This window comes from Abrus precatorius, unplaced genomic scaffold (assembly GCF_003935025.1).
Source record: "Abrus precatorius isolate BTA unplaced genomic scaffold, Abrus_2018 Scaffold11, whole genome shotgun sequence".
Classification (NCBI taxonomy): Eukaryota; Viridiplantae; Streptophyta; class Magnoliopsida; order Fabales; family Fabaceae; genus Abrus; species Abrus precatorius.
In genome coordinates this window covers 9,888,601-9,914,783 of record NW_020874303.1, presented here as the reverse complement: position 1 = coordinate 9,914,783, position 26,183 = coordinate 9,888,601, and the positions used below count along the sequence as shown (strand labels likewise).

General features: G+C 29.7%; 1 protein-coding gene across 2 annotated transcripts; it reads right to left on the bottom strand.

Moving 5' to 3' along the window:
* Window positions 1-15,697: 15,697 nt before the first annotated feature.
* Window positions 15,698-20,641, bottom strand: LOC113854505 (protein mel-28). 2 transcript variants are annotated; one of them, XM_027485520.1, is made up of 3 exons: window positions 19,866-20,573; window positions 18,970-19,717; window positions 15,698-17,007 (listed from the first exon to the last, which is right to left on the bottom strand). In XM_027485520.1, exons 1-3 carry the CDS (start codon window positions 20,282-20,284, stop codon window positions 15,952-15,954), a joined length of 2,223 nt encoding a protein of 740 aa, XP_027341321.1. In that variant the 5' UTR covers window positions 20,285-20,573; the 3' UTR covers window positions 15,698-15,951. The 2 variants fall into 2 exon arrangements, with proteins under 2 accessions (XP_027341321.1, XP_027341320.1); XM_027485519.1 differs by having other exon boundaries at window positions 15,702-17,010; window positions 19,866-20,641.
* Window positions 20,642-26,183: the final 5,542 nt, after the last annotated feature.

Here is a 26,183-nt window from a genome sequence, read left to right as displayed (position 1 = left end):
TTCACATTTTACTATATTTTTATCCTAGTTTTTGTTAGTAAATAAGGAGTTAAATAATAAATAAAATTGAAAATACCATAAAAATTGTATTAATATTCATAATTGTTTAAATAGTTTAGAATTTTAGATTTTATTCCAATTCTGGACAATTTTGCTTAAAAAGACTTAACTTTGTGTAGAAGCTTGAGTTGAAGATGTTTGAGTTGAAGATTGAACTAAAGGAAGTAAGCTTAAAAGATGAAATGAGTGTGTATTTCCCCTTCTAGCAAAGGCATAGTCAGGATTATTGTCAAGAAATAAGTGTGTGGCCTGTGAATGCTTTTATTTTCAGCAAATCGTTGTGCACTATTTACACTAGCATTCACCACCCTCATTTCTCCAAGATTTCCCAAATCTTCTCTAGACTTTATACCTCCAATTGTATCACTTTAGCTATCTAAACTTACCACCACATTTCTCATTCTTTTCCACTCTTTTATAGAGCAACATGTCATAATACATGAGTCTTGACCTAATAATTTGGTGCATTACAATACATATATTATGAGTACACCCTTTTTGGGTCGTACCACAATACCTGTATTGCAATCACATCCATTCATCTATTCTGACTCTCGTATTATAATCACTTTTATCCAACATTTCATTAAATTCATTCACACGTGCACTCACCGCACTTAGCCACGCTCACTGTGGCACTGTTATTACATCACACATCACACAAAAAACCTTCCCTTTACTTAAGAATAATTAAACACTTGCATTATATTATAAGTCCACTCATTTGACATACTTCAACCGTTAAATTGCATACATACATCATCAATCAATCTCAATATTCACAATACTCTAATACTCTTCATTACAACCTAGTTCAACCAGTGCCAACACACCACCATCATCATTAAATATTCATCTAACACAGAAAATCATCACACCAGTCACACATCATACAATAAATACAATGTGCCAGAGGTCAGACACCTCCGGACTCAGTCCAATCGTACCATCCTAAGATTTAGCATAATCCATTATACCGAAAGCATCAATTGGTGTATTTCCCACTATCTCTAACAATGCTTACTTAGTAAAATCCTAATATTTCCCTAGATCGGAATATGCTCGCTACAGTGACAAACTCTCGGTGCAGCGAGGCATCTCTCACTGCAGCGACACCCTTGTCACTACAGCGAAAAACTTAGGGAAAACTGCACCCTAGTTTTTGCAAAATCTCGCTATAACGAGATCCTCTTGTTGCAACGAGACTGCATCTAGAAATGCAACCTAAACTGTCACTTTTTCGCTACAGCGAGAAGGCGACAGTTTCACGCCTTTCTCCTAGGGCCCTCTCGCTACAGCGAGAATGCCCCAGTATCACACCCTTAACTTGTTTTTTCTTGTCCAATCAATCCAATCTAATCATATACAAACACATGGAAAGTCCTACATATATACATGTATAGTAATTAAAATATTATTACAAATTCTGAGGCATTACAGTCTCGCTGTAGTGAGATTCTACAGAAACCAAGGTGCATTTTCCTCTAAGATTTTCGCTGTAGAGACAAGGGGCATCGCTGCAGCGAGAGATGTCTCGCTGCAGTTCTTTTGTTACAACGAGAGCGTGTCGTAATCAGAGGGGTATTTGAAGGGTTTAGGGTTCAGGAAATTCATTTTTCATCCCTCCCTTTGAAATCCTTTCGATTCTCTCTACTCCCAACCGTTCTTATTGATTAAATTGCCTCCAAAGTCATTTGGAAACTAGATTGAAGGTTGAAATTGAGTTTGGGACGCTTTGAAGGACAAAAACTGTGTGGGGAGCTATTCTATCGTGGATTTCGTGAAGGGCCTTCATTCCAAGGTAAGGGGAGTAAATCCCAAACCCTAACTTCTCTTGGGTAGCTTAAAATGTGAACTCTTACTATTTTGATAACTATCTAAATGTAATTTGTAATAAAGGTTGTAAATAAAACTATTTTTGAAGGAACACTACAATTTTGACAAACAAACATTGTTTGGGGGTTAGTTGGGATGATGTCAAACCGTAGGATAGATGACACTATTATTATTATTAAGAAAATATGGGTGATGGATTGTACGATTAGGCTGAGTCTAGGGGTGTTTAACATCTGGCATATTGTATTAATTGTGCGATGTGTGAACTGGTTAGTGATTTTGTGAATTGATAAGTGTTGTTGATTGATGAACGAAATATTTTCTCATTTGCAAAAAGATTTGTCGTCAACCTTCATCAAAATATGCAGAAAAATTTATGTAGTCTAGGATGCAAGCCTAGGTCGTCTCCCATGAATCATTGGACGAGTGACCAAATATCAAACATGTAGTGTGCAATGTATTTAGAAAGCAAGTAAAAAAAGGGGGTTTTGTGATTTCAAGTTCAATCAACTTAAGCAGAAAATTAAATTGCAAAGTTCAATTGATAAAATGTAGTAACCCCTAGTTCATTCATATAAACTCTATCCCTATTCCTCTCAAGATTTAATACTCTTCCTCTCCTCCCAGAATTAGGTTGATTTAACAAGCGAAAATTAACCTTATGTTTTCATATGAATTAAGCAATCCAATGAACTCCAATCTCTCATTCCTTGATTACGCAATCTTGGAATTAAACAAGAATTAAGCAATTCAAATTTAGAATTTCCTTAAAACGAATTAGGGTTCATTACGCAATGCTCCCCTCATTCAACCATTAATTCAATTCAAGAGTTTGGGAGGAAGAAATTCATGGAAGAAAAAGATTTGCATTAACATTCAAAAAACCAAGAATTCAAGAATCCATATGAACTCACTAGAGATTACAAGAAAATTAACCCTCCATGAGGATGGGTCTCACAATTACAAAACGAAAGTAAAGAGAAATCAATAACATCAATACAAAAATCAAAGAGAAGTAAGGAGAAAATGTTAATCAAACCCTAGGTTGGACCCTTGGCTGTCACCCAAGGCCACCCTAGGCTCTCCAAGAGTATCCTAAAATTTGTGGTATATCTGAGAGAAAAGGTTCTGCAAAAGTCCCCCTACCCTAAATGGTAAAAATCCATATATAGAAAAGTTGACGCCTTCAGAGTAGTTACTCTCGTTCACGACAGTGAATACTCTCGATCATAGTAATTACTATCGTTTACAAGAGTAAACACGCGCGAGCATAGTGATTACTATCGTTTACAAGAGTAAACACGCGCAGGGTCCTGAACTCTGGGGCTCTCTGGAGTGTTTACTATCGTTTCTGAGAGTAAACACGCGCAGGTCTGGGTGCTTCCTTTGGTTCTGGAGTGATCACTATTGCTTCTGAAAGTGGTTACTCTGACCTACCCTCTGGATCTAGCTTGTTGTAGTGTCCACTTTCACTTCTGAAAGTGATCACTTTCAACTCAAAATTTCTCAAAGGCTAAAAATCCATGGAAAAAGTCTAGAAATTCCTGCACAATTATTCAAATGATCAAAATTGCAAACTATATCTATGTAAATTAATGTAAATTAACCAAAAATTAAGAAACCTATGATAGTTGGCCAAAATGATGTTTTTATGTTATTTACACTTCCTAAGTTTACTTTTTCTATTAAGAAACATCAAAATGACAAGTAAAAATCTAATAAAAAGTGGATTCATCATTGATGATTGAGGCATGTTGAGATTGATTGATAATAATTTGTGAAGAATGATATATCTATATTGTTTGATAATTGAGGTATGCCAAATGAATGAAACCATGTTATTGATACGAGTGTTTGACTAGTCTTAAATAAAGAAATGGTTTTTTGTGTAATGTGTGATGTAATCAAGATGGTGAGCATGGCTAAGTGCATTGGGCACACATGTGAGTGAATTGAATAGAATGCTGGAAAAAGTGATTATAATACGAGAGTTAGAATAGATGAATGGATGTAATTGCAATACAGGTATTATGGTACGACTCAAAGGGTGTACTCATAATATATGTGTTGTAATACACCAAGTTATTGCTCAAGACTCACGTATTATGACACGTTGCCCTATAAAAGGGTGTGGAAAAGAATAAGAAATATTGGTGGTGAGTTTAGATAGCTACAGAGATACACAAGGGGTATAGAGTCCAGAAAAGATTTGGAAAATCTTGGAGAAATGAGGGTGGTGAATGCTAAGTATGAATAAGTGCACAATGATTTGCTGAAAATGAAAGCATTCATAGGTCATGCACTCATATTTTGACGAGACTCTTGACTATACCTTTGCTAGAAGGGGCTGGGTCGGTGCATATGTATATGTTGTTGTGGCTAACCGGCGACTATCTAAATATGAAATTGAATATAAATGTGAAAGTGTGATGTGTATGAAGTGGCATAAAAATTGTACAGTCATAATGTATACATTGTAACATTCGATTGATGTTGTTTTGTAATACATCGACGGGTGCGATTAGGACACATGTATTGTGACATATTGATTGACGTGATATAATACATGTATTATGACGTGCAGATTAGTAAAAAGATGCATAATCTGAAGTGGTGAACATGATTGATTGTTTTACTGTGTGTGCTCCTTTGTGATGGCAACTTGGATGATATAAGTGTTATTGCTAATTTAGTCCAAGTAATATTCCTAGTACGTTACATTCATGTAAGTACTTTGCTTATATTAAATAAGGGATTTAGTGGGGCGGGAGATACTCACCCTTACTAATATTTTCAGGAAATGAAAGTGGAGAGACAAATATGCTTGGTCCATCTTAGGATCATAGTCCAAGGGTATTGAAGGGAAGGCTGCATGTATCTTGTGATGACTAAATGCTTTGTTAAAAGTAAAATTGAGTTTGGGGTGTTTGGAGATAAGTTTGTGAGTTAGGATTTTCAGGTTTTCATCCCTTTCTTTGATTTCTCAGTTTCTCATAAGGTTTTTCCCTATATTTAGGACGAAAGTTCTTGTGGAGAGTACTTTTATTATAGATTTTGTGTAGGGTCTTCGATTTGAGGTAAGGAGGGACTCTATCGTATCTCATTTTGGTTAAAATTTGTTTACATTGTTATTTGTAGAGTTGTGATTGAAATAAAACGTAGAAAGGTGTGCATTTGGATGAAAATTACTTGATTGTGATAAGGAATAGTAGAAATCTTGTGTGAAACTCAGTGTTATTGCATTGAGAAATGTGTGTGATGAATAGTGAATGTTATGTGTGATTGAATATTGTGTGGTGAAATATGGGTGTACGTGCCTTCAATTGAGATTGAATGATATGAGATAAATGAAATATGTGTGTGTGGAAAGCATGATGAATCATGAATATTGTGGTGATTATGAAATGTTGGAAACTATGAATGGTTCAATGATACACTGGGATGTGGAAGATGGGGGCGGTAGAAATACCTTGGTAAAGAGAGGGTGGTGGTGACACTAACAGTGAGCGTGGGTGCACCACAGACTATACACTCTCCTCCTGACTCGGCCTCTAACTAACACCTTTGCTAAGGGGCCCGTGACCGTACACGTTGTATCTGTGAGGCGGGGGCTATCTGGCAACCATCCATGGTGTGAAACTGAGTAAGTCCCTGAGGTTGAAGGCGTATCATAGTACCATAGTGAGCATGGCTAACTACAATGAGCACACATGTGTAAATTGATGTGATTTACTTTCATGTATAGTAAGCGTACGCGTGCAAATGACTAATATATGCTTGATGTGCGTGTGATTGCACTGAATGATTTATATTAAATTATGTAATTTTGGAACATGCAAGGTGAGTCTTTGTGCTTGTGTGTGATAATGTAGAGTACTCACCCTTACATTTATTTTTCAGGTGACCAAAACGATCAGCACCGGGCTCAATGAAGGGATGGATGACACTGCTATAGGACTTAGAATATTTATTTTGTTTTGAAACTGAAATGTATCAATTAAATCCTGTAACAGTTATTTGATTTAAATTATAGTCCATCCTTATTTTTGGAATACTTTGCTGAACTATGCATTGGAAACTATTTGAATGAAAATTTTTTATTACTTCCAATTTTGTGAAATCTATTTATTTGAAAATTAAATTAAAGTGTTACAACTATAGTTCACAGCTGAGTATATTAAAAGATCTATCGATTGATAATTTGAAATGGGCACTACTATTGTCATAACAAAACGAAAAGTGAATCTATCGAAATTAACAAATTATTTCTTTGTTTAAATAAAAAAAAAGTATTGTCAATTTCTCTTTTTCTTTTTTAAATAAAATATTCTACCCGTGCCTTATTAGGCTTGGAGAAACAGAAATGCTTTTGTATTCTATACCTCTTCAATAATAATAATAATAATAATAATAATAATACATTAATTTTAATACTTCTTAGGTCTACTAACTTTTAATATGTTTTTATTAGTTTATAATTTTATATAAAAAAATTTCACCTACAACTTTTAGAAAATAAAATTACAAAATGTAGTATAAGACAACTAATGAATGGAAGGGGTAATATTTGTTCACTACACAAGTTTTTTTATATTTTTATATTTATAATATTTTATTTATGAAAATAATTTTTAAGAAATTGATAACAATTGTAAATTAAATAAGTTAAGAATTAGGATTAAATTAAGGCATAAATACAATTTTACTCTCTATAAATATAATACAATTTGTGACAAGTCTTTATAAAAATTTTTGTTAAGATTTAGTTTATAAAATTTTAAGAGATTAAGATTTAGTTCTTGTTGTCAATCTCACTTTTGTTTAGTGTTGAGCTCACTAATAGAAAGTCAGCACTCTTGTGTTACTTTCATGTTATTTAATTTTTTAAATATGTTAGACTTAATTATGCTTTCTTCTCTAACTCATTTTCTGTTCTTGTTGGTTTTGAGTGCTCCACCAAAAAGCTCTATGCATCCACACTGGGATTTCAACACTGGGATTTAATTTTTTAGTCTATCACTAAGATTCTTGTTGAACTTTCCAACTCTCAAGAATAAAGGAGAGAAGGAGACAGAGAAAGAGAAGAAGGTGCCAGAAGGGAGGGGGATTAGGGTTCTAAAGGACTTTCTTATAAATATTTAAAATATGTTATGTGACTTATTTGCAAATATTAATTTTAAATGATAAAAATTTAAATGACATAACAATACATGGCAATGATGTGACGTTGATGAGTTAACTTTTCATAAGCTAACTCAACACTTAATCGAGGAGAGTTGATGACAGAGATTATATTCTAAAATATTTAAAAAATTAAATGATGTGTCAGTGACGTGAAAGTTTTGAGCTATCGGCTCAGTACTTAACAGAAAAAAAAAAAAAAAGTTGACGACAGGAACTAAATCATCACATCTTAATATTTTAAAGACTAAATTTTAACAAAAAAATTTTATAAGAATTTATCACAAGATGTGTTACATTTATAGTGACCATAACTATTTTTAAGCTTTAAATTAAGTTATAATTTATTGTCATTAACTTGTAATTAATTTAAGATTAAGATATAGATGTATGTGCTCTTAAATTAGACTTGTTTGAGATTAAAGTCTTTGATAATTTCTTACCATTTTGAAACATGTAATAAAGTAAAATTAATTTATTTTATTGTTAGTTAGTCTCATTTCAATAGATAAATTTTTTTTTATTTTAATCTCACATTAAGTTCTTTAAGGTTTGTTTTCCATCTTCTTGAATGAGAATTGTGAGACCATAACATTCGAAACACGTTTGTTTCAATGCAATATAAATAAATTAGTAAAAAAATAAATATGCATGTTTACTTATTAACAACCGAGAACTCGACACATACTTACATTCAAAATGTTTGTTACTCTTGTTCTTGTTTGTAAACTATATATTTGTCACTTTTATTCTTGTTTATAAACTATATTCATTAAGGTTTTATTTAAAAATTTAGATGAAGGAGAAAGAAAAGTGTTTTAAAGAGAAATAAAGTGAGAAGAAACAAAAGTTAACACAATTTTAAGCTTAAAAAAACTTAAATATATGATATTAGAAGAGATTTAAAGAATTTATAAAATTTTTCTCATTTAAAAACTTTCAAATAAATATAGTTATTACATAAATCTTTCTATTTTCTTTTTCTTTTTTTCTCAAAAACTAACTTATAAAAAGTCTAACTAAAATCTATAAACTAGAAAAGTATTTATACAACATGGAATCGGAAAAAATATAAGAAAAATAAATTACATTACAGCTTTTGTTTGGCAGATATGCTTTCCCACAACTGTGTTTTTTTTTTTTTTTTTAAGTCAGTATTGTGTTCTGTTTAAAAGCACAGTTGCACGTCATTCTTGTCATGACGATGAAAGTGAATTCACATTCAAAAGAATCCGTAGTGTCATATAAGAATAATTTTCTGAAATTCCGTACAAAAATCGTAGCTTTTGACTAAAGTGGCCAAGAAAAAAATAAAAGCCGAAAAGATGACCAAACTCCGTAAATCCCATTTCAAAAGGTATCTTATCTCATGAGAAAGAGCTCGGCCAAATATACGTCATTCTCCATGCACACAACACCAAAATTTAAGGTGTCCTAAATGATATATAATATATATATACACTAATTTTTATTAAAAAATATAAAATATTATTAAAAAAATTCTTATTATACCATCTACCTTCAGAAACAAATTTATTTGAATTGAGGAAGATAGTTTAAATAGCAAATTTTAAAAAAAAAATTACTCTAATTTATTCTTAAACTATATTTGAGAGTTATATTTAAGAGGAAAGGAGAGAGAAATATTAGAGTTAAAAGGACTCTAAAGCTTAATTTTTTTAGTTCCTTTAATTTAAAAGTTTTTTTAGAAGTTTTTTCTTTTATTCCTTCATACTTAAAAATTTTAACTTTTTTTTGTTAAATTTATTTTTTTAAGTAAGAATTTTTTTTAAAAAAATTATAAAAAGTAAAAATATTAATTTTAAAATTAATTTATAAAAGAAGAATATTATTAATTTTTTATTTTTTAAAAGTAAAAAATTATTTTTAAAAAAAAATATAAATATAAAATATAATAATATCATTTATATAATTAAATGTTCCTTACTTTTTTTTTCAGTATTAAACATTTAAATAAGAAAAGTATTTAACTTCCTTCTACTTTCTTTTTTCCTTCCTTTCCTCCCTCCTTCTCTTTTCAAATGTATTCTCTTTCTTTAAACTTTCAAACAAAGTCTTATTATTCATTATTTTAATTAATCTGATCAGATTCAAAATAATACTTATTTATTATTGTTACTTGTCTTATCATTGTCTATATTTAATTAGACGCATCTCGAGTAGTTTATTTTCTTATCTTGTTAGAGACAATTTATTAATACTAAAATTATTAATAATCTGCATTGATATTTTTTAAAGTTTTAATTCCATATAATTAGTACATAATTCAAATTTAAATGTGACTAGTTTGTACCATATATGCTCGTATATGGCTAATTAATTAAATTGATCCATTGGGGGGTTTGAACTTCTAAAATATTGTAATGACATAATGAATTAAATTTTGTCTATTGCATGTAAAACCTTTCATATAGTTACTTCTTAATTTAAAATGCTTTAATGAAATAGAACTATGAAAAAGAGGTGTTACAACTTTTCCTCCATGGTAATTGACATTAGCCTTTCAACCTTTAGTGGGTGCCCGTGATTTGTGAAATGCTGTCTATGGCTTTTGACCCTCATCAAAATACATGGATTTGACATCTCTATAATTTTAAACCAGCTTAATAGCTTTTATGGCTGTATGATGCTATTTAAACAACGCAATAAAATTAAATAAATTACCAGTTTAAAGGAGCTTTAATTTCCAATTTCGATTTCCTTATCTTTATTTTTATTTTTATCTTTTAATGTTGAGCATTAAACATGTCTTACAGTATTGTAAGATCACATTTATTTTATTGGTTTAATTATATTTTTATTTGAAATATATATCCAATTTTAGTCTCTTAATTTTTTATTCATTTAAGTATATCTGTATTTTTAATAATCAAGCAACTTTGGTTTCTTTGTTAATTACTTTTTATACATAAAACCCCAAAATTATTATTTCTATCAGGTTTAGGATAAATTTTTAATATATAAAAAAATTAAAAGTTTAGAAGTAAATCATATAGTGATCTGTGGGGCTAAATTATAATGTCTTATAAAAAAGAAGATAAAATTTATTAGCAAGATTCATAACATTTCTCTCATAAAAAGAAAATCAAGGTCATGAATTTGATGGAAGAGAATTTTTCTATTTACTGAATGATTAATCAGGAAAAAAAAAAGATAAATGCATTTTTTTAATCTCATAAAATATATACGGGTTTCTCTTTTATGATTAATCTTTTAGAATATTAATAAAAAATATTAATAAAGAGTTTTATTAACCTTAACTCTATGACTTAAAGATAAGTAATTAATAATAATAAAATATTATTAAAAAAGTATTTATTATATTTTTATAATTTTAATATAATAAATATATATTTTTTATAAAATATTTTTATTTGTAGATGTTTATTTTTTATAAAAATAAAATATTTTTATTTTTAAATTTGAAACGCTTATTTTGTGAAAGACGTCAACCAGTGTAGGATTGCAGCATTTGAATTATATAATATCCAATGGCAAGCAGGGTGTTGTTTAATTTATTATGTTGTCAAATGTGTGTATCAGCATCTTCATCATATATGGGTTTGACTTTAAGGAAAGGGATTGATCGAACAATAACATTTAATAATCAAGTGTTTTTTTTTTCTTTCTCAAAATAAAAGATTTAAAAAGATATTTAACAATGAAAAATTATTTTACATTATTAACAAATTCTAAATAGTCATATTTTAATGTAAGAAAGCACTGTTATCAATTAATTTTAAATTATCATAACATTTAAAATATTAATTTTAATAATAATGACTTAAATATATATCTAAACTTTGATAATAATAAATTTATTGTGAATTTATCGATAAGTATATTTGTTGTAATTGTTTAAATTTTATTTTAAATATATAATTTAAAATATAAATTATTTAGTATCACATATCGTTTAGATTTATTTATATAATAATTTAAATATAATTTTGATCCTTTTACGAAATCTCTTTTTTTATTTGGTCTTTATATAAAAAAATTATAAATAAGCCTTTGAATAAAAAATATTTAAAATAAATCATGTTATTTATTTTCGTATAATGGTATTATTTTGTATTTAATTTTTTTTTATTTTAATCTTTAGACATAACACACTGTTTTATAGTCTTTATACATAACATATTTTCATTTTAGTCTTATATAACAAAAATAAAATTAAACTACATGAATCAAAATAAATAAAGAAATATGTTAAGCATATGGACTAAAATAAAATAAAAAAGAATATTAATTAATAGAAATAAAAATAAAACTCATCGTTAAAACAAGTTTAAAAAAGTTACAGTAATTCAAAACAAGTTACAATAGGTAATTTACTGTTAAGTGTTTCAGTGTTTAATCAAAAATATTTTATTATTATATCCTTAATACATTTGAAATATTATTTAAGAGATTCAGAATAAGCTTATATGCGGTACTTTAAATACTCCTGATATTTTTTTCTAATTAAAATTAAAGATTTATCTTTGAGATTAGTATTTTACTTTAATACTGAACTTATATTATTTAATTATTAAGGTAAACTTTTATTAATGGACTACATCTAAGTTTTGTTCATAAAACAAGTAACTCACCATAATTATATTTAAAAGTATGAGTAAATTTAATTATAAATTTTAGCTAATAAAATAAATGAATAAAATTATATAGAAAACTATTAAATAGAGACTATCACTACTTTTTAAAATGAAAAAAAAAATCACTTAACATTTTTTATTGTTATATTTCATAATAAATAAAAAAATACTTTTTACTTAAATTTCAAATACTATCTTCTTACAATAATCTTCATAAACATATAAACTATAATAATATTATTTAAAATCATTAAACTATCTTTTATAGTCTATTACTATCAAATATAAGTTTAAAAATATTGCAATGATTTATGAAATATAATTTTATTTTGAATCGTCTATGAAATATATATTTTTATCCTTATAATTGATTTTTTTATCAGAACCAAAGTACAAATTACATTATGTATAAGGACTACATCACTACAATCTAAAATATATATGTATAGATATTAAAATAAAAAAAATGTAAATATATAACAATTTTATAACGAAATTTAATGTTAGAGACTGTTTTGAAAACAAATTTTCATTTAAAGACTTATCTACAAATTTTTTATAGGGACTAAATTAAAAAAAAAATACTTACAAAGACTAATAAAACAATATTTAAACATAATTTAACTATCAAATAAGTGATATTAATAATAATCAAATAATAATAAAATAAACAAAGTAATACAATAAATAAGAAAGTGTAATAATAAGTTGTACATGAAATTTAATAAATGTAAAAAATATTTTATAAAAAAAGTAAAAAAATTACAAAAGCTTCTAATTGTCAATATCATAAGTAATAATAATATCACTATCATCAGGTTCTGTGAAGTCATTTTTGTCATTCAACAATAAAGAGTCTTTAAAAATAATTTAAAAAGGCATTTGGAAGAGGTTCTTAGTAGAACTAGAGGATCCTAATAAAGCTTGTATGTCTCAAAGAAAGTTATGACTCATGTATCTTTCTAAATTTGTTTTTTTCCTCCCTGTCTTTTTGCTACTGTCCCATAGACAACTTATACTACTAAATCTCCCTCAACTCTTGCTCTAATGCTCTTTGCTCTCATGCTATTATTGTTCTTTTCCACAAGAATTAGAGGATATTTGTTTGCATTTAACATACCCTTAGTGTTTATCTTCCTATTACTCTTTTTTTTTTTTAAAAAACAAAACATATATTATTAAAAAGAGTTCAAAAAGAACTTAAAACTCATATATACAGAAAAAAAATTTAATATTTACTCAAAAAAATAAAAATCAGAAATAAAAGTTTTATTTAATGATCTCTTTAAAAGTTTCACTTGATTTAATTTACTATTAGAAACAAAAATAGTGTAGATTTTTTATAAATAAGTTTGGTTTATTTAATAATTATAAATTTCAACTTTAAATTTAATATAATTTTTTAAAAGTTTGATTTAATTTATTAGTCTTTTTAATAGTTTAATTTATACTAAGATTTTTATTAAGTTATTAAAGTATCTTTATAAATATTCTATCAAACATATAAAAAGGTACGTTTCTACAGAGTTTATAAAATTTATATTTAAATAAATTATAAAAAAATAATTTTGTATCTTAAATATTTGTAATAAAATTATATATTCTTATTTATTATTTTTAAATTACACATTTAATTTAAATAATTAAATTATTATACATACAACAAATATAAATGTAAATTAGTATTATACATACAAAACAGATCAAATAATATTAATACAAAAAAAATTAATGGTACTTTCTCTCTTATAGAATTTGTTAACAAGGGTACTTTTCAGCTGGAACAAAAAATATTAAGGTTTCAATTTAAAATTTTATTTATTTTAAAATTTAATTTATTATTTAATATAATATTATATTATTTTATATTTAATTATTTAATATATTATTATAAATTTTTTAAATCTTAAAGAAGTTATTCTATCAAATTTAATAATTTTTTAAAGATAAAACTTGACTTATTTAATTAATTAAATATTTTAAAAAGTCTAAATTAAATTTACTATTTAAATAAGTTAATAAGTTAAACTAGATTAGATTTTAAAAAGACTAAACCTTAAGTCTTTATCAAATATTAAACTAATCTATTTTTTTCCTAAGTACGAGACAAACTATAAATAAAAGAACTACCCATGATTTCTATAAAATGCTAAATAATCTATTTTTCCCCAACTTAATTACTTAACCGGTAAACATGAACAGGTGTTATGTAAAATTTTTGCTTTAGCATTTTTGTACTGTATAGCACTGCTCAATGATTAGGATTATGAATACAGATCCCAATATTTTAGAAAATTGAAATTAATCTAGGTTGAAGAATTCCAAAATGTTTGTGTAATTTGTACACCTTCTAAGTTGAAGGATCTCAAAATGTAATTTGTTTCTCCACTTCTTTCCAGCAAAACTTCTTGCAAGTGCAACCCAATCCACCGAGTAGTATGACATACTTTGGAACTCTCTCCGACGACCCTACCATCTCCAATAATGTGTTTGCAATATCTTTATTTGTTAAACTCCTTTTTTTTTTTTTATTTATGAACTAATAACTTGTTTGGATTTCAGTTAACTAAATGTGGTACACTTACTAATGCAAATCCAATTATTGAAATTCATCTATGTAAACTTTCCAATACAGTTGAATGGAAGAAGTTTTTTCTTTTTGGCAAAACTCCGTTTCTAACTTTTACGAAGAGCCTAAAGGTATCAATCAGACTTTAACTATGTTTAGCACATTAATAGGGAAACAAAAAGGGCAAATTAGCTAGATACAAGTGAGCACACTTATTACTCTTTATGTTGTTACCAGCAATGTTTGAAGTTTCTAAAGCAAAATATTTATGGATTCAATACTATAAATTTGGGACTAAAATAGGGGGGCAAAATTTTCCCGACTAAGGTATCAATAAATGTACATTATCCATCTAAACAAAGAATGATTTACAAATTATTTAAATCAAGGGAAATTTTGAGAGGAGAAATTTTTTTTATAAATATTTTATATCTAGTTCAAAATTGTAGAAGAGAAGAAACTTAAATCCCTCCTCAATTGATTCAAATTTTATATTAAATTAACAATTGATCTTTTTAATAACTTAATAAAAAATAAATTAGTTTATTTTTCTTTGTATCTTTTTTTGGTTAAAATTTCTTCCCTTCTTTCTCCTTCTCTTGGAGGCCAAACCAAAAAGCGTGTTACAAAAATTGACTTTTTGACCATTAAAAACTAAAAACAATAACAAATTACATGTAAGTAGTTAACGATATTAAGAAAGTGAGATTTTGTTACATATCTTTAGTGTAATAACTTACTAAATAAAATAAATAAATTTTAAAATTCAAATAAATAAATTAAACTAAATAAAATAATAACCGCATAAAGATCCATGATAAAATCTTAGTCATTTGTTAACTAAAAGTCACTTAATTAAAATTAACACGTGACAGTACTAGAATAACTGTAATCTATCCATTAAGAACAATTTTTTTTTACACGTGGCACTTGTCTAAATAACTACTTTGTCTATAATCATTAAGTTAGAATTGATTTAAACCGGCTCATTATATATATAATATACCAACTATAAAACAATTTATTAAAAAGATAAGATAATTAATCCAAAATGTCAAAAACTTCCCTACTCTCAGGGACGTGTATCAATAGAAAAAAAAAAAAAAAACCCATTTTTTCGGCCAAGTAAGCTTTGCAATTTATACCCTATTTAATTTGCCCATTATAATAAATAGTGTACCAACTGCTCTACAACTTAATTTGTCATTGTTTTTAGTCTATAATGCTCAAAAAGTCCATAAGAATTTTACTTAGAATGATCTTCATTTAAAATAAAAGTTAACACGTCATGTACTTTTTGGTATTCCGTGTAGAAAATTAGACAAAAAATAAAGTATTTTAGAACATCCAGAACCCCCAGTGTTGAATATCATTATGAACAACTTAAGAGCCGAAATGAAAAGAGAGTTATAAAAAGAAACTGAGCCGGTGGACAAAACGAGAACAAGCACTGACTATGCTTTCCTGTTAAACCAAAAATCAAGAAAAGCAGTCCGCAAAAGGACAATGTTGTTACAAGGTTTAGCCCAAATCAAAATACTGTTACATGTACCTGGCATCTGACTACAGCCTACAGCTGATCAATAAATTAGCAGTATAATAAAATAAAGGAAGGAAGAAAGAAACACATGTTTTGACAATAATAATATACAGGGTAAAAAGAGAAGCTAACTATGAAACTTGAAATCATTTCTTGGAACGTTTCTTGGGTCGCTTATCCTTACTAGCACTTGCACTACTTTCCCTCCCACGCTTTGCACTACCTGCATTGGTCTCTGCTGCCTTCTTTGGCGGTCTACCAACACTCCTCTTCGACTGAGAATTGTTCTCAATATTCTTATTATTCCTTTTATCCCCTGACCCTCCTCCACTGTTATATCTTGAAGCCCTTTCTTTCCCTTTTTCCCCCTTCCCATTATTCACTACTTTCTTCTGCTCTTTGGCACTAACGCCACCTCCACCACCCCTGCTGCCGCTACTACTTCCTCCACCACTTCCGCCCCCACCACCCCTTGATGCTTCCACTGAAGTGTTTCGCTTAATCCGTTTTAAGAAATCGGCAGCAGCATTCCTCTTCTTGTCTGTCCCTCCCTCTGCTTTGCTCTTCTCTGGTCTAGGGGTCTCCGGCGGCTTGCTGGCCGAGGACCCTGTCTTTGGAGTGGAGTTAGAGGGGAGTTTCTTATTATTGAGGTTCTTGTTACTCCTCCTCAGGCTTCTCGCTCCAGTGACAGGTTTTTCCTTGGCCTTGGGAACCTCCTCTTCATCTGTATCAGAAGAAGAGGGTTTCAAGGGTGGTTTGGCATCAGAAGGTGTCCTTTCCTTCTTGTCGTTGAAGATGGGTTGGTCACCCTTTTGGCCAAAGGTGGCTGAGGAAGGTTTGGCGGAGATTGAACTGCGTTTGCGGCAAACCAATATAGGAGCAGAGGCTTTGTGCTTGGAGAGGAGAGAGTCTGGTTTGGCTAGTGGTGCGTTTGGAGGGAGTGAATCGTTCTTCCGAGGGATAGAGTCGGATTGTGTTTGGCCATGGTTCTTCATCTCGGCAGTGACGAGGCGGTGCAGCTGCCGCGCCGCCCGTGATTCGGTGGAGTCATGGGGGAAGAACACGGTGGCGTTGGTGAAGAGGAGGAGGAGATCCCGGTAAAATGCGCTAGTGCATGAGGAATACAAACCCTTTTGGAGTGTTAAGTGAATTGTTTCCAAGTCCACGTGCTGCTTCACTATGTCTTTGTATCTATCTGACTCCTGCTGCCACAAGAGACCAAACCAAATGTTTACAAAATTGTCATAATTGCACGAACTTGCATATGATAAACTTTCATCCTTAAAATTTTAACATTAAAATAGTTAGGGTTTTATCCTGCAAAATCATGGATGGTTTGGAAATTATCGGCAATATGATCGGACAAAAATATTTACTTTTCTGTTTTTTTATTTATACAAAAAAAGTGAAAAACCATTTTTTATTTTTTATTTTCTGTTTTATATACTCTATACCGAAACAGAAAATAAACATACAAAATATTTTCTCAGACATTTTAATCTTGGGGATTTATTTAGCGCTATAATATTCTGTGAACATTACCATATCAGAAGGTGCACATCTAATGCTGCGCCTTTGTGGTTTTAACGGGAAAGGACGAGCACGGGAACAAAAGAGGGAAAAGGACACAAAAAAGAGAGGGCCCATTTGTAATTCCACTACCGTTCCGCTTTTTTTTTTTATTATTAAATCAAAATATTAACAGATTACAGTCAATACGTTAACGTTCACGTCTAATCCAAACATTACACTACGGATATTAATAGATTACCGATCATATTACAGCTATTTTGAGAAACATTAATTATTATATTTATTTTATTAATACCTATTTTTCTATACATGTTTCATAGACGTATAAATATTTAAAATATATTTATTTCTTTATATGTTCATTTATCAAATTTATAATATAACTTATTATTCATAAACATATTTGGTTGCAAAAGAAACGTATATGATTAAAAAAATTTAAAAATAAAAGATAAATATAAAGAAAAACTTGTTAAAAAACCGTAACACTTGCAAGAGAATAAATCTACCATCAAAAACAAAAAGTATTCAAATTTAATATTCAGAGGAAACACGGTTGGATGATTACGACAAACGAACAAACACATCACCAGATTCACCACCGCGGAGAATGGGCGCAAGAAAAGGGAGGAAGAAAGAAGTGTATAATAATAATTTAATATGATATTGGTTATTTCGATTATTTCGGGCCATGTTCGTGGGCTTAGAATGATTCGGCCTGAAATAATTTGTAAGCACGTTGCATGAAGATGCACCCAATCCTTGCTCACAAGAACGCACGTGCTCAGATAAAACATGATATTCTTAGTTTGTTTCCCGAAATTAGGGAAAAACAAACCAATTTTCCTCAACGGGAAAATTGCGTAAAATTAGTTGTTTTGCATTGATCCCTTTTCGGCTTCGGATAATAAGTTTTAAAAAAACCATATATTCCATGGTAAATAACTTTGTGTGTATAACATCGAGACACTCATTCTTCAAGAACCGATAGAAATAGTATTTATACTTACCATATGGGTGATACAATGAGATTTACGAAATTACTTAGACATATAATGTTTTTAATTTTACCTTTTGAGATAATTAATGACATTGATCCTTTTTTAAGATAAAGGGCCATGAAACAATAGAAACATGGCCATGTGTTGTGTACCTACCATTTTCAGCCGTAAGATACCATCAACTCTCTAACTTCACTTGGCCCCTTGAAGTCGAAACAGATTCTTCATTCTTTTATTCTACTAAAATTATTTCAGCAAGTTCTTGCATTTTTTTTATTTCGTTTCGGCCTTTTTATTCACAAACTTCGTGCCCATAAAAAATCAATCTGTTTCAAAAGTGGTCCCCTTTTGTTGGACAGTCATGATTTTAAGAACGTATCCGCTTCTTGCTTGCAATTAAATTTTGTAAAGTTTTATTTTCAAAAAAATCATTCAATTTCCTTTTCTAATGATTTTAAATATTAAAATATCATATGTAATTTCGACGTGCATGCATGTATATTTTTAACTTCGAACAAATTAAAACAAGTAAATTTTCCCTTAAATGAAAAAAAAAATATTTTTTTTCAAAATTTTGAAAATGCATGAAATACCGGTTTTACCCACACAAGAAGGAGTTGGATGGAATACCTGGCTTTCAAGACGGCGCTCGAACAATGAGCTTTGTTCATGTCCCTTGATCAACTCCAAAACCCCAACCAACGGCTCTGATTTCGCCATCGCCACCTCATCGTTCTCCGGCGCCACCTCGCCCCCTTGAGGGTCACCGCCGGAAACCTCCTTCCTCCGCCGCGTCTTCCTCTTCCTCGTCAAACTCGCGGAACTTTGCACCTCGCTGCTCTCTCTCGTCCCTCCCTCTCCCGAGTGAGCCACCGAGTCGTGCAACTCGGACGAGCCATCCTCCTCCACTTTCCTCTCCTCACTCGGAGGCACCGACTCACACGTAGGCACCTTAGCCAAAGTATCGTAGCTTCCGTTATTCGATTCCTCTCCAACCGGCTTACCCTTTCTTCCAACCGGATCCGGTTCTTTCGGACCGGAATGAACCGGAACCGGTCCAGGCCCTAACTTTGCGTCCCCCTCTCCGGTTTTCTCGAACCGCGAACCGGTCGAGTTAGACTCGTTAACCGACTGGTTCTCCCGGTCCGATTCGTCACCCGTTGTTGGTAACATCTTATCTGTGTTAGTTGTGCTCTCATCGAGCCGCCGAATCTCCGGTTCAGAATTGGCCGGTCCAGCCTCTTCAACTTCTCCGCCGGTTTTGTCGTTTTCCGGCCGCGCATCGCCGGAAACCGCCAGATCTGGTTTCTCGTCTTCTTTTCCGTCATTCTCTTTTGCTTTCTCTTCCTCTAACCTCTTCACCTCCAACTGCAACGACCTTGAAAAGAAAAACAAGAACCACAAAGAAAATTGAAGAAAAACCTAAAATTAGATCTAAAACCTAAAAAGATTAAAATATTTGAAATTTCCAAGAAGAAACGGATACAGCGAGCGAGAGCGAGAGAGAGAAGGAGGGAGAGATTTACAGAATGGAAACGTCGCGGCGTTGGACCTCGCGGCGGAGTTCGGCGACGCGGAGTTTCCGCAATTCGTCGAGCCAGGGGACGTGATCGGAGTTGTCGCCGGCGGCGGCGCCGTTCTGGCACGGCGGCGGAACGTCGTCGTTGCATTGGTCGGCGAATCGGCGGTTGAGATCGTGAAATTTCTGCTCGCAGTGGCGCGCGGTGGCGAGGAGGCGCGTCGTGCGTGACTGCACCTCCATGGCGACGGTGTCCCAGTCCTTGAAGCCATGACGGTTCACGGCGCACGCTAGCAACAGTTCCTCCCACGTGCCCCAAACTTGGTTATGGTGGTGGCTCTCCTCTTGCTCTGCGTCTGGCTCTGCCTTGTGGTTTTGGTGGTTTTCCATACGATACGAGAAAAAAGATATGATGCCTTTAACCATAAACTGGCTCTTCCTAAGACCCGCCCCCTCTTCTCACACCTCTTCAAATCCAATCCCTTAATTATTATTTTTTTCAAATAATATTTATATCAATAAATATATAGAAATAAAAATAAAAATAATTAAATCCAACCATTAGGGTTCATTTTTTTCCTTTTTGTTTGGGTTATTTTTTCTACTACTTATTTGGTCGTGCTTCTTGTTTTCGTGTTCATTCTATGGCTTAGGGGTTTTGGGGTTGGTGTTGTTCTATGGGTTGGAAAGAATGGCGTGTTTGTGTGTGAATTGTAACGTACAAACACTGTGCACTAACGTCTTCACTAGACGGGCCTGACCTGGGGCACATTACCTTACTTCAATCAGCCACGCAACTGAGTTGTAGTGTTTTGCTTTCTTTGTGCCACACTGACCTCTAATTGAACCGGTAATTTCTTCCCCCACTTGTCCCTTCGGGTTCACGTGGATATTGGACCCTTGACCCGTTTTGGGTTTTCTATTACACCTTTCCCACTTCTTAGTGGCCCAATCTTTCATACTTTGAGTAAAGGATATAAAGGCCTATTGCCGAGTCCCAGTTGGATATGTCAGGATGCAATTTAAGTATAACATAACTATGCTTTGACCAGAGAAAAAAAAAAAAAAAACTACTAGTTTTATTGCCGTGTCAATTTTCTCATACTAAATTGGTGTGGAAAAGACCAGATAGAATAAGAAAAAAGGTAAAATTGAAAAAATTATAAATAATATGATAAAAATAAATTATATTTAATGTCGTGCACATAAATTTGAAAGTAGATTTTATTTCTTTCTCAAATTGACACCTATGAATGTTCAAATATTTTAAAAATTAAAAGATGTTTATATCTTTTCATATCACTATTTTTTATTATTTATTAATGGTTATGATTATTTCATATAAAAGAATATAAAATATTTTTTTAATCTTCAAGACACCATAAAAATTACAAAAATTTAAAAGTAAATCTAATTGAAATGCAAGAAAGATATAAATAGAAAAACTTAAGTTTTGATTACAATTACTCCCAAAAGTCAGTTTAGATTAACTTTTCAATAAGTAATTATATAGGTAAAAGTAAGAAAATTAAATTAAATAAATTTTATAATAAGTTAAAATTAAATAATGATCCTCTATTTTCTTTTTGTTTCTCTTATTTAACTGTTTAAAATATGAGATACAAAAATTGATTTTAAGTTTTTTTTTCCCTCTTATTATTACTTGTTTGGAAGCTAATATTTAAGATCATTCCAAGTATCGTTAAAAAATAAATAAAAAAAGCCTTCAAGTGCTTCAATATCTTTTAAAAAATTTATTAATTAAATTCCACAAAATTTACATGTTTCTTTTCGAGAATTATTTCTCTTTAGTTGTATCACGCAATTGATAGAAAGACAATATTTATAAAAATAAATATAAAAGAGGTATTTAATGAATTAATTTATAATATTAAAAATATAAAATTTGATTTAGCATTTTATGAGATGGAAATACTCTTTAATTGATATCTTTAAAATATTCATAAAAATATAGCAAATTTTTTTTTATAGAAAGACTAATATATTTGCTAAATTTATTTATTTATTTATTTATGCTTTTAATAAAATTTGTTATCAACTATGTCACATATTTTCTTTTAAAGCTTTATTTGGGAATATGAAAGTAGAGAGAAAGAAAAAATTTGAAACAGAAGAGTAACAAAAGTTAATACAAAATTTTTCAAAATGAACAATCTTAAAAACATGGAATTAAGAGGGTTTTGGAATATTTATAAATCATTATTAAACTTTCATCTAAAAACTTCCAAACAAGGATAACCATCATAATTTATAAATCATTATTCTCCTCCTCCTCCCAAAAAGACCAACTCTCAAATAAAACCTACGAAACCTTTTTCTATTTTGAGAGTTTTTAAAAAATAAAGATAAGGAATTTGAAGATTTTTAGATGTCCTCCAAGATCCCTGTTCTTCTAGTTTTCTTGCACTAGAGGATTTTTAACATTCAAAGAATGAAGTCTTAACTCTCTTTCTCATCTCTTCTTCTTCCTTTCTTATATAAAAAATATCTCAAAACTCTCAAACAAATTTAACTCCTCTAAAATAAGAAAATTTACTTGAATTAAAGTATAATTATAATTCTTAATTGAATAATCAATAACTGATATTGTAATAAAATAGGTAAATATGTACTATAAATCATTAAAATTTTTAAATTTTAATCATTAGTTTTTTAATTAACATATATACACATTTTATTCTTTAAAGTATATCTTCTACTTTTTATTTATAGTTAAATTTTATGTTTGTTTGTTAAATAAAAAATGTCTCTAAATTTTTTAGTCAAATTCACATAATTTTTACTAAATAATAAATAAATATGATAAAAATTAATATAGGAAATAAGATATTATCAATATTTAATTTTACTATCCAATGTAAATTTATATCATTATTGTTTGACTTAATCTAATTAAATTGTAAAACTAGCATGTAAAAAAATCTCATTAAAATCTATAGTATATTTTTTTTATAAAAATCAAAATATTTTTATAAAATTATTATTTCACATTTCTTCTTCTTCTTTAACAAAAATTTTAGAAAAAAAAATGATGTCGCTTTATTTCAAGGCAAGAAAAGTCGTTGTGCTAAAAATCACTTTCATATAACTTATGTTTATCTCATTTTAAAGAACACTTATAAATCTGTCACTTGTCACATGCAAAATCTAATAAAAAAAAGTAAATTAAACTTTTTTTTTTCCCTAAAAAAAGGGCTAAAAGCCCAAACAACACCAAACTACATAGAATTTATAGGGAGCCTTATACCAAGGGAATCCATACAAAGAAATGAGAGTAGACTATGAGGGGCAGATTCAAACTCTGAGGGGTACATATATTCCTCTAAACTAGCCTTAGCTAGGCTGTCAACATATGAATTAGCCTCCCTACAAATATACCTAAGTCTGATACATTTGATGGGGTAAAAACTACTCCTAATGTCTTGTGTCAGCTTAAACAACAGATGGGAAGGAAGTTGAACCTCTTGAATGAGATGAATAGCTTGTTTACGGTCACTCTCAATCCAAATCCAATGAAAACCTTTCTTCACAATTAGTTGAATGCCAAAATAGAGGACCCAAAGTTCAGCTTCCAAAGGTGAACAGGGACTAATTCTCTTGCTAAATCCTAGCAGTAGATTCCTTCCATTATCTCACACAAGCCCGCCACAGGCAGCAGCACCAGAACTCCTAGAGACTGCAGTGTCTACATTGAGCTTCACATGGTTGGGAGGAGGTGTTGGATATTTTATGAGTGGACTAACATAAATTAATTCATGCTGTAAAATTTTGTTTAAATCCAGATTAATTAAATGTCAAAATTATTGAATTATATTGTTTAGCCCATATTATAAATAATTATTGTTATTGGGCTTATCAGCGGATATGGTTGTATGGTTATTATTATTAGGTTAAGCCACAGTGGGTAAGTTTGACCCATTTGATTATTAATTAGAGAGGCCCCTGCTCCTAACCACTTCAGAGTAACTGTTGCCCCATTGAGACAACTTACGTGAAAGATCTGAAAGGGTGATAGGAGGAGTTTTCTCTCTGTGTTTTGTGTCTCTTTCATCAATCATAGAAAGCACTCAGTCATGGACTCATCAACTTCAACTGTTCCGGGTAATTGTAACACTGATCTCATTATAGTATTTCTTTATCACTTGTCATATTAAGAATTAGATTATAATTTTTCCTTCAAATGGTATCAGAGCTCATCTAATTCTGATATGTCAGTGATTAATCTTGAAATTAATTTGGGGCTTTTGTTGCTGATAATATTGTGATAATTTTGACATAAAAATCATACAAAACAAATTACTGTACAAAGGAGATTTTAATTTTGAAATTACAAACCCTAATATTTTTTTTAATTAATTAAAATTGTCGTCTTTCATCATGAATTCAATACTTAATTATTTTTTTAGTTTATCGCGTTTCCAGAATGGGTGAAATAATATTACATTAATCACTTTTGCTGAATCAATATTTTATGATAATTTTTTTTCATATTATTATATATTGTCGAATCCTGATTTTATAAGAATTTCTTTTATTTATTGTGTTTCGACATTGTTAATGTTACTTGAATCTCTATTGTCAAATTCACATTTTATAAGAAATTTTTTTTATTACTTTGCTAATAAAAACCTTACGAGTGATAAAAGCTTTTGTTTATTATCTTTGTAGATGAAGGCAATTGAGATGGAAATATTATATAATATTACGCTATGTTTCATTGAGATAAATTATACATTCTGTGATGAAAGATTCAATTAAAATATCTATAATAATTTACTCAATTTGTACTTCATCGTATGTTTATTGTTAATTATTATAATTATGTCATATTTGTGAATACCCAATTTTATTCGGGTTCCCTCTTAAAATAAATAAATACATAAATAATAAAAAAAATTTAGATAAGATTTTAAATTTTAGGTCTATAAGAGATTAAAATTTTAAATTTTAAATATGTAGATATTTAGGTTAGTGAGTAGATTTTAAGGGAAGTGAGTGAGATGTTGAAGGAAATGTGAGAGGTGGCCATCAGAAAAATAAGAAGGTGGAACCTTTTTTTTAATAAAAAGAATAAAAAATAAATAGATTAAATAAGACCTAAGGTTAGGAGGTGTGGCTATAAATAGGAAGCTTAGGTCTTTAGAAGGGAGTTGGACACTTCATATTTTTATGTGACACTTTGAAAGCATAGAGAGAAAAAGGAGAGAATTCTAGAGAGAGAGAGAGATCGGGAAACGAAGAAAAAGAAGAGAAAGCTGAAAGGAAATTAACCGAGAGCATACCAAGGTGCACCCGAGGTCAATAAAGAGAGTAAACCCAAAGAGTTAAAGGTTAAAGCTAACAAAATTCTTATTCTCCGAATCAAGTAAGATTTCTTTTTGTTGCTTGTTCTTCCTCTATTATTTGTTCTCGTTTCTGCTTATATATATTTTCTTTTATGTTATATTCAAAGTCTCGAATTTTGTTTCTAAATGAAATACCTCTGCATCTATTATATTGTTCTCATTTCTTCCTTTTGTTCATATTAAAAGTCTAAATTTTTATTTCTAAACAAAAATCTCTTTGTTTTTATTACGTGTACTTTGCTTACATCTCTATCTTTTCCTTATTTGGTTAGTTCACATTGAATGTATCATTTTTTTAAAATAAAGACTGTCCCTTTTTTGCAAATCCTAGTCTTTGCGAACCCAAAAAAATCCAAAAAAAATAAGCATTGTTTGCTTTGCCTTTTGCCAACCCTAAAGCGTTTCCTACCAAAAAGTGTCATTTTTTACAAACCCTAAAAATAATTTTTTTTATTTATTTTTTTATATCCTAAGTATTCCTTTTTTTACAAACCCTAAACATTTTTTTTAACCTTAAAAGTATCTTTTTGCAAACCCTAAAAATAATTTTATTTTATTTTTTTGAAACATCCCAAGTATTCCTTTTTTACAAACCCTAAACATTTTTTCAACCTTAAAAGTATCTTTTTGCAAACCCTAAAGTATGTTCTACCTAAAAGTGTTATTTTTTTTGAAAACCCTAAAAATAAAATTTTACAAATCTCAAGTATTCCTTTTTTACAAAAAATAAAAAAAAAAGAACCTTTTTTTTAACCCTAACCATTTCACACATTATAAAGGTCTAAATTTCTCAAACCGTAAAAAATCATTTCTTTCTTTGTAAATCTTAAAAATTTCAATTTCTTTACAAATTTAAAAAAAAAAAACTAATTCCTAGATCAAACAATAATTATTTTCTTATTATTTTGTTTGCTCTTGTGTTTGTTTTTATTGTTTTATATATTTCTCGTTTATTTCTT

Excerpts from the sequence above, each read along its gene's own strand:
- LOC113854505 (XM_027485519.1), bottom strand. The coding sequence starts at position 20,284 with ATGGTTAAAGGCATCATATCTTTTTTCTCGTATCGTATGGAAAACCAC. Across the intron at positions 19,718-19,865 it reads CGCCGCGACGTTTCCATTCT|GTCGTTGCAGTTGGAGGTGA; the intron begins GTAAATCTCTCC and ends TTTCTTTTCAAG. Across the intron at positions 17,011-18,969 it reads AGCGCCGTCTTGAAAGCCAG|CAGGAGTCAGATAGATACAA; the intron begins GTATTCCATCCA and ends CTCTTGTGGCAG.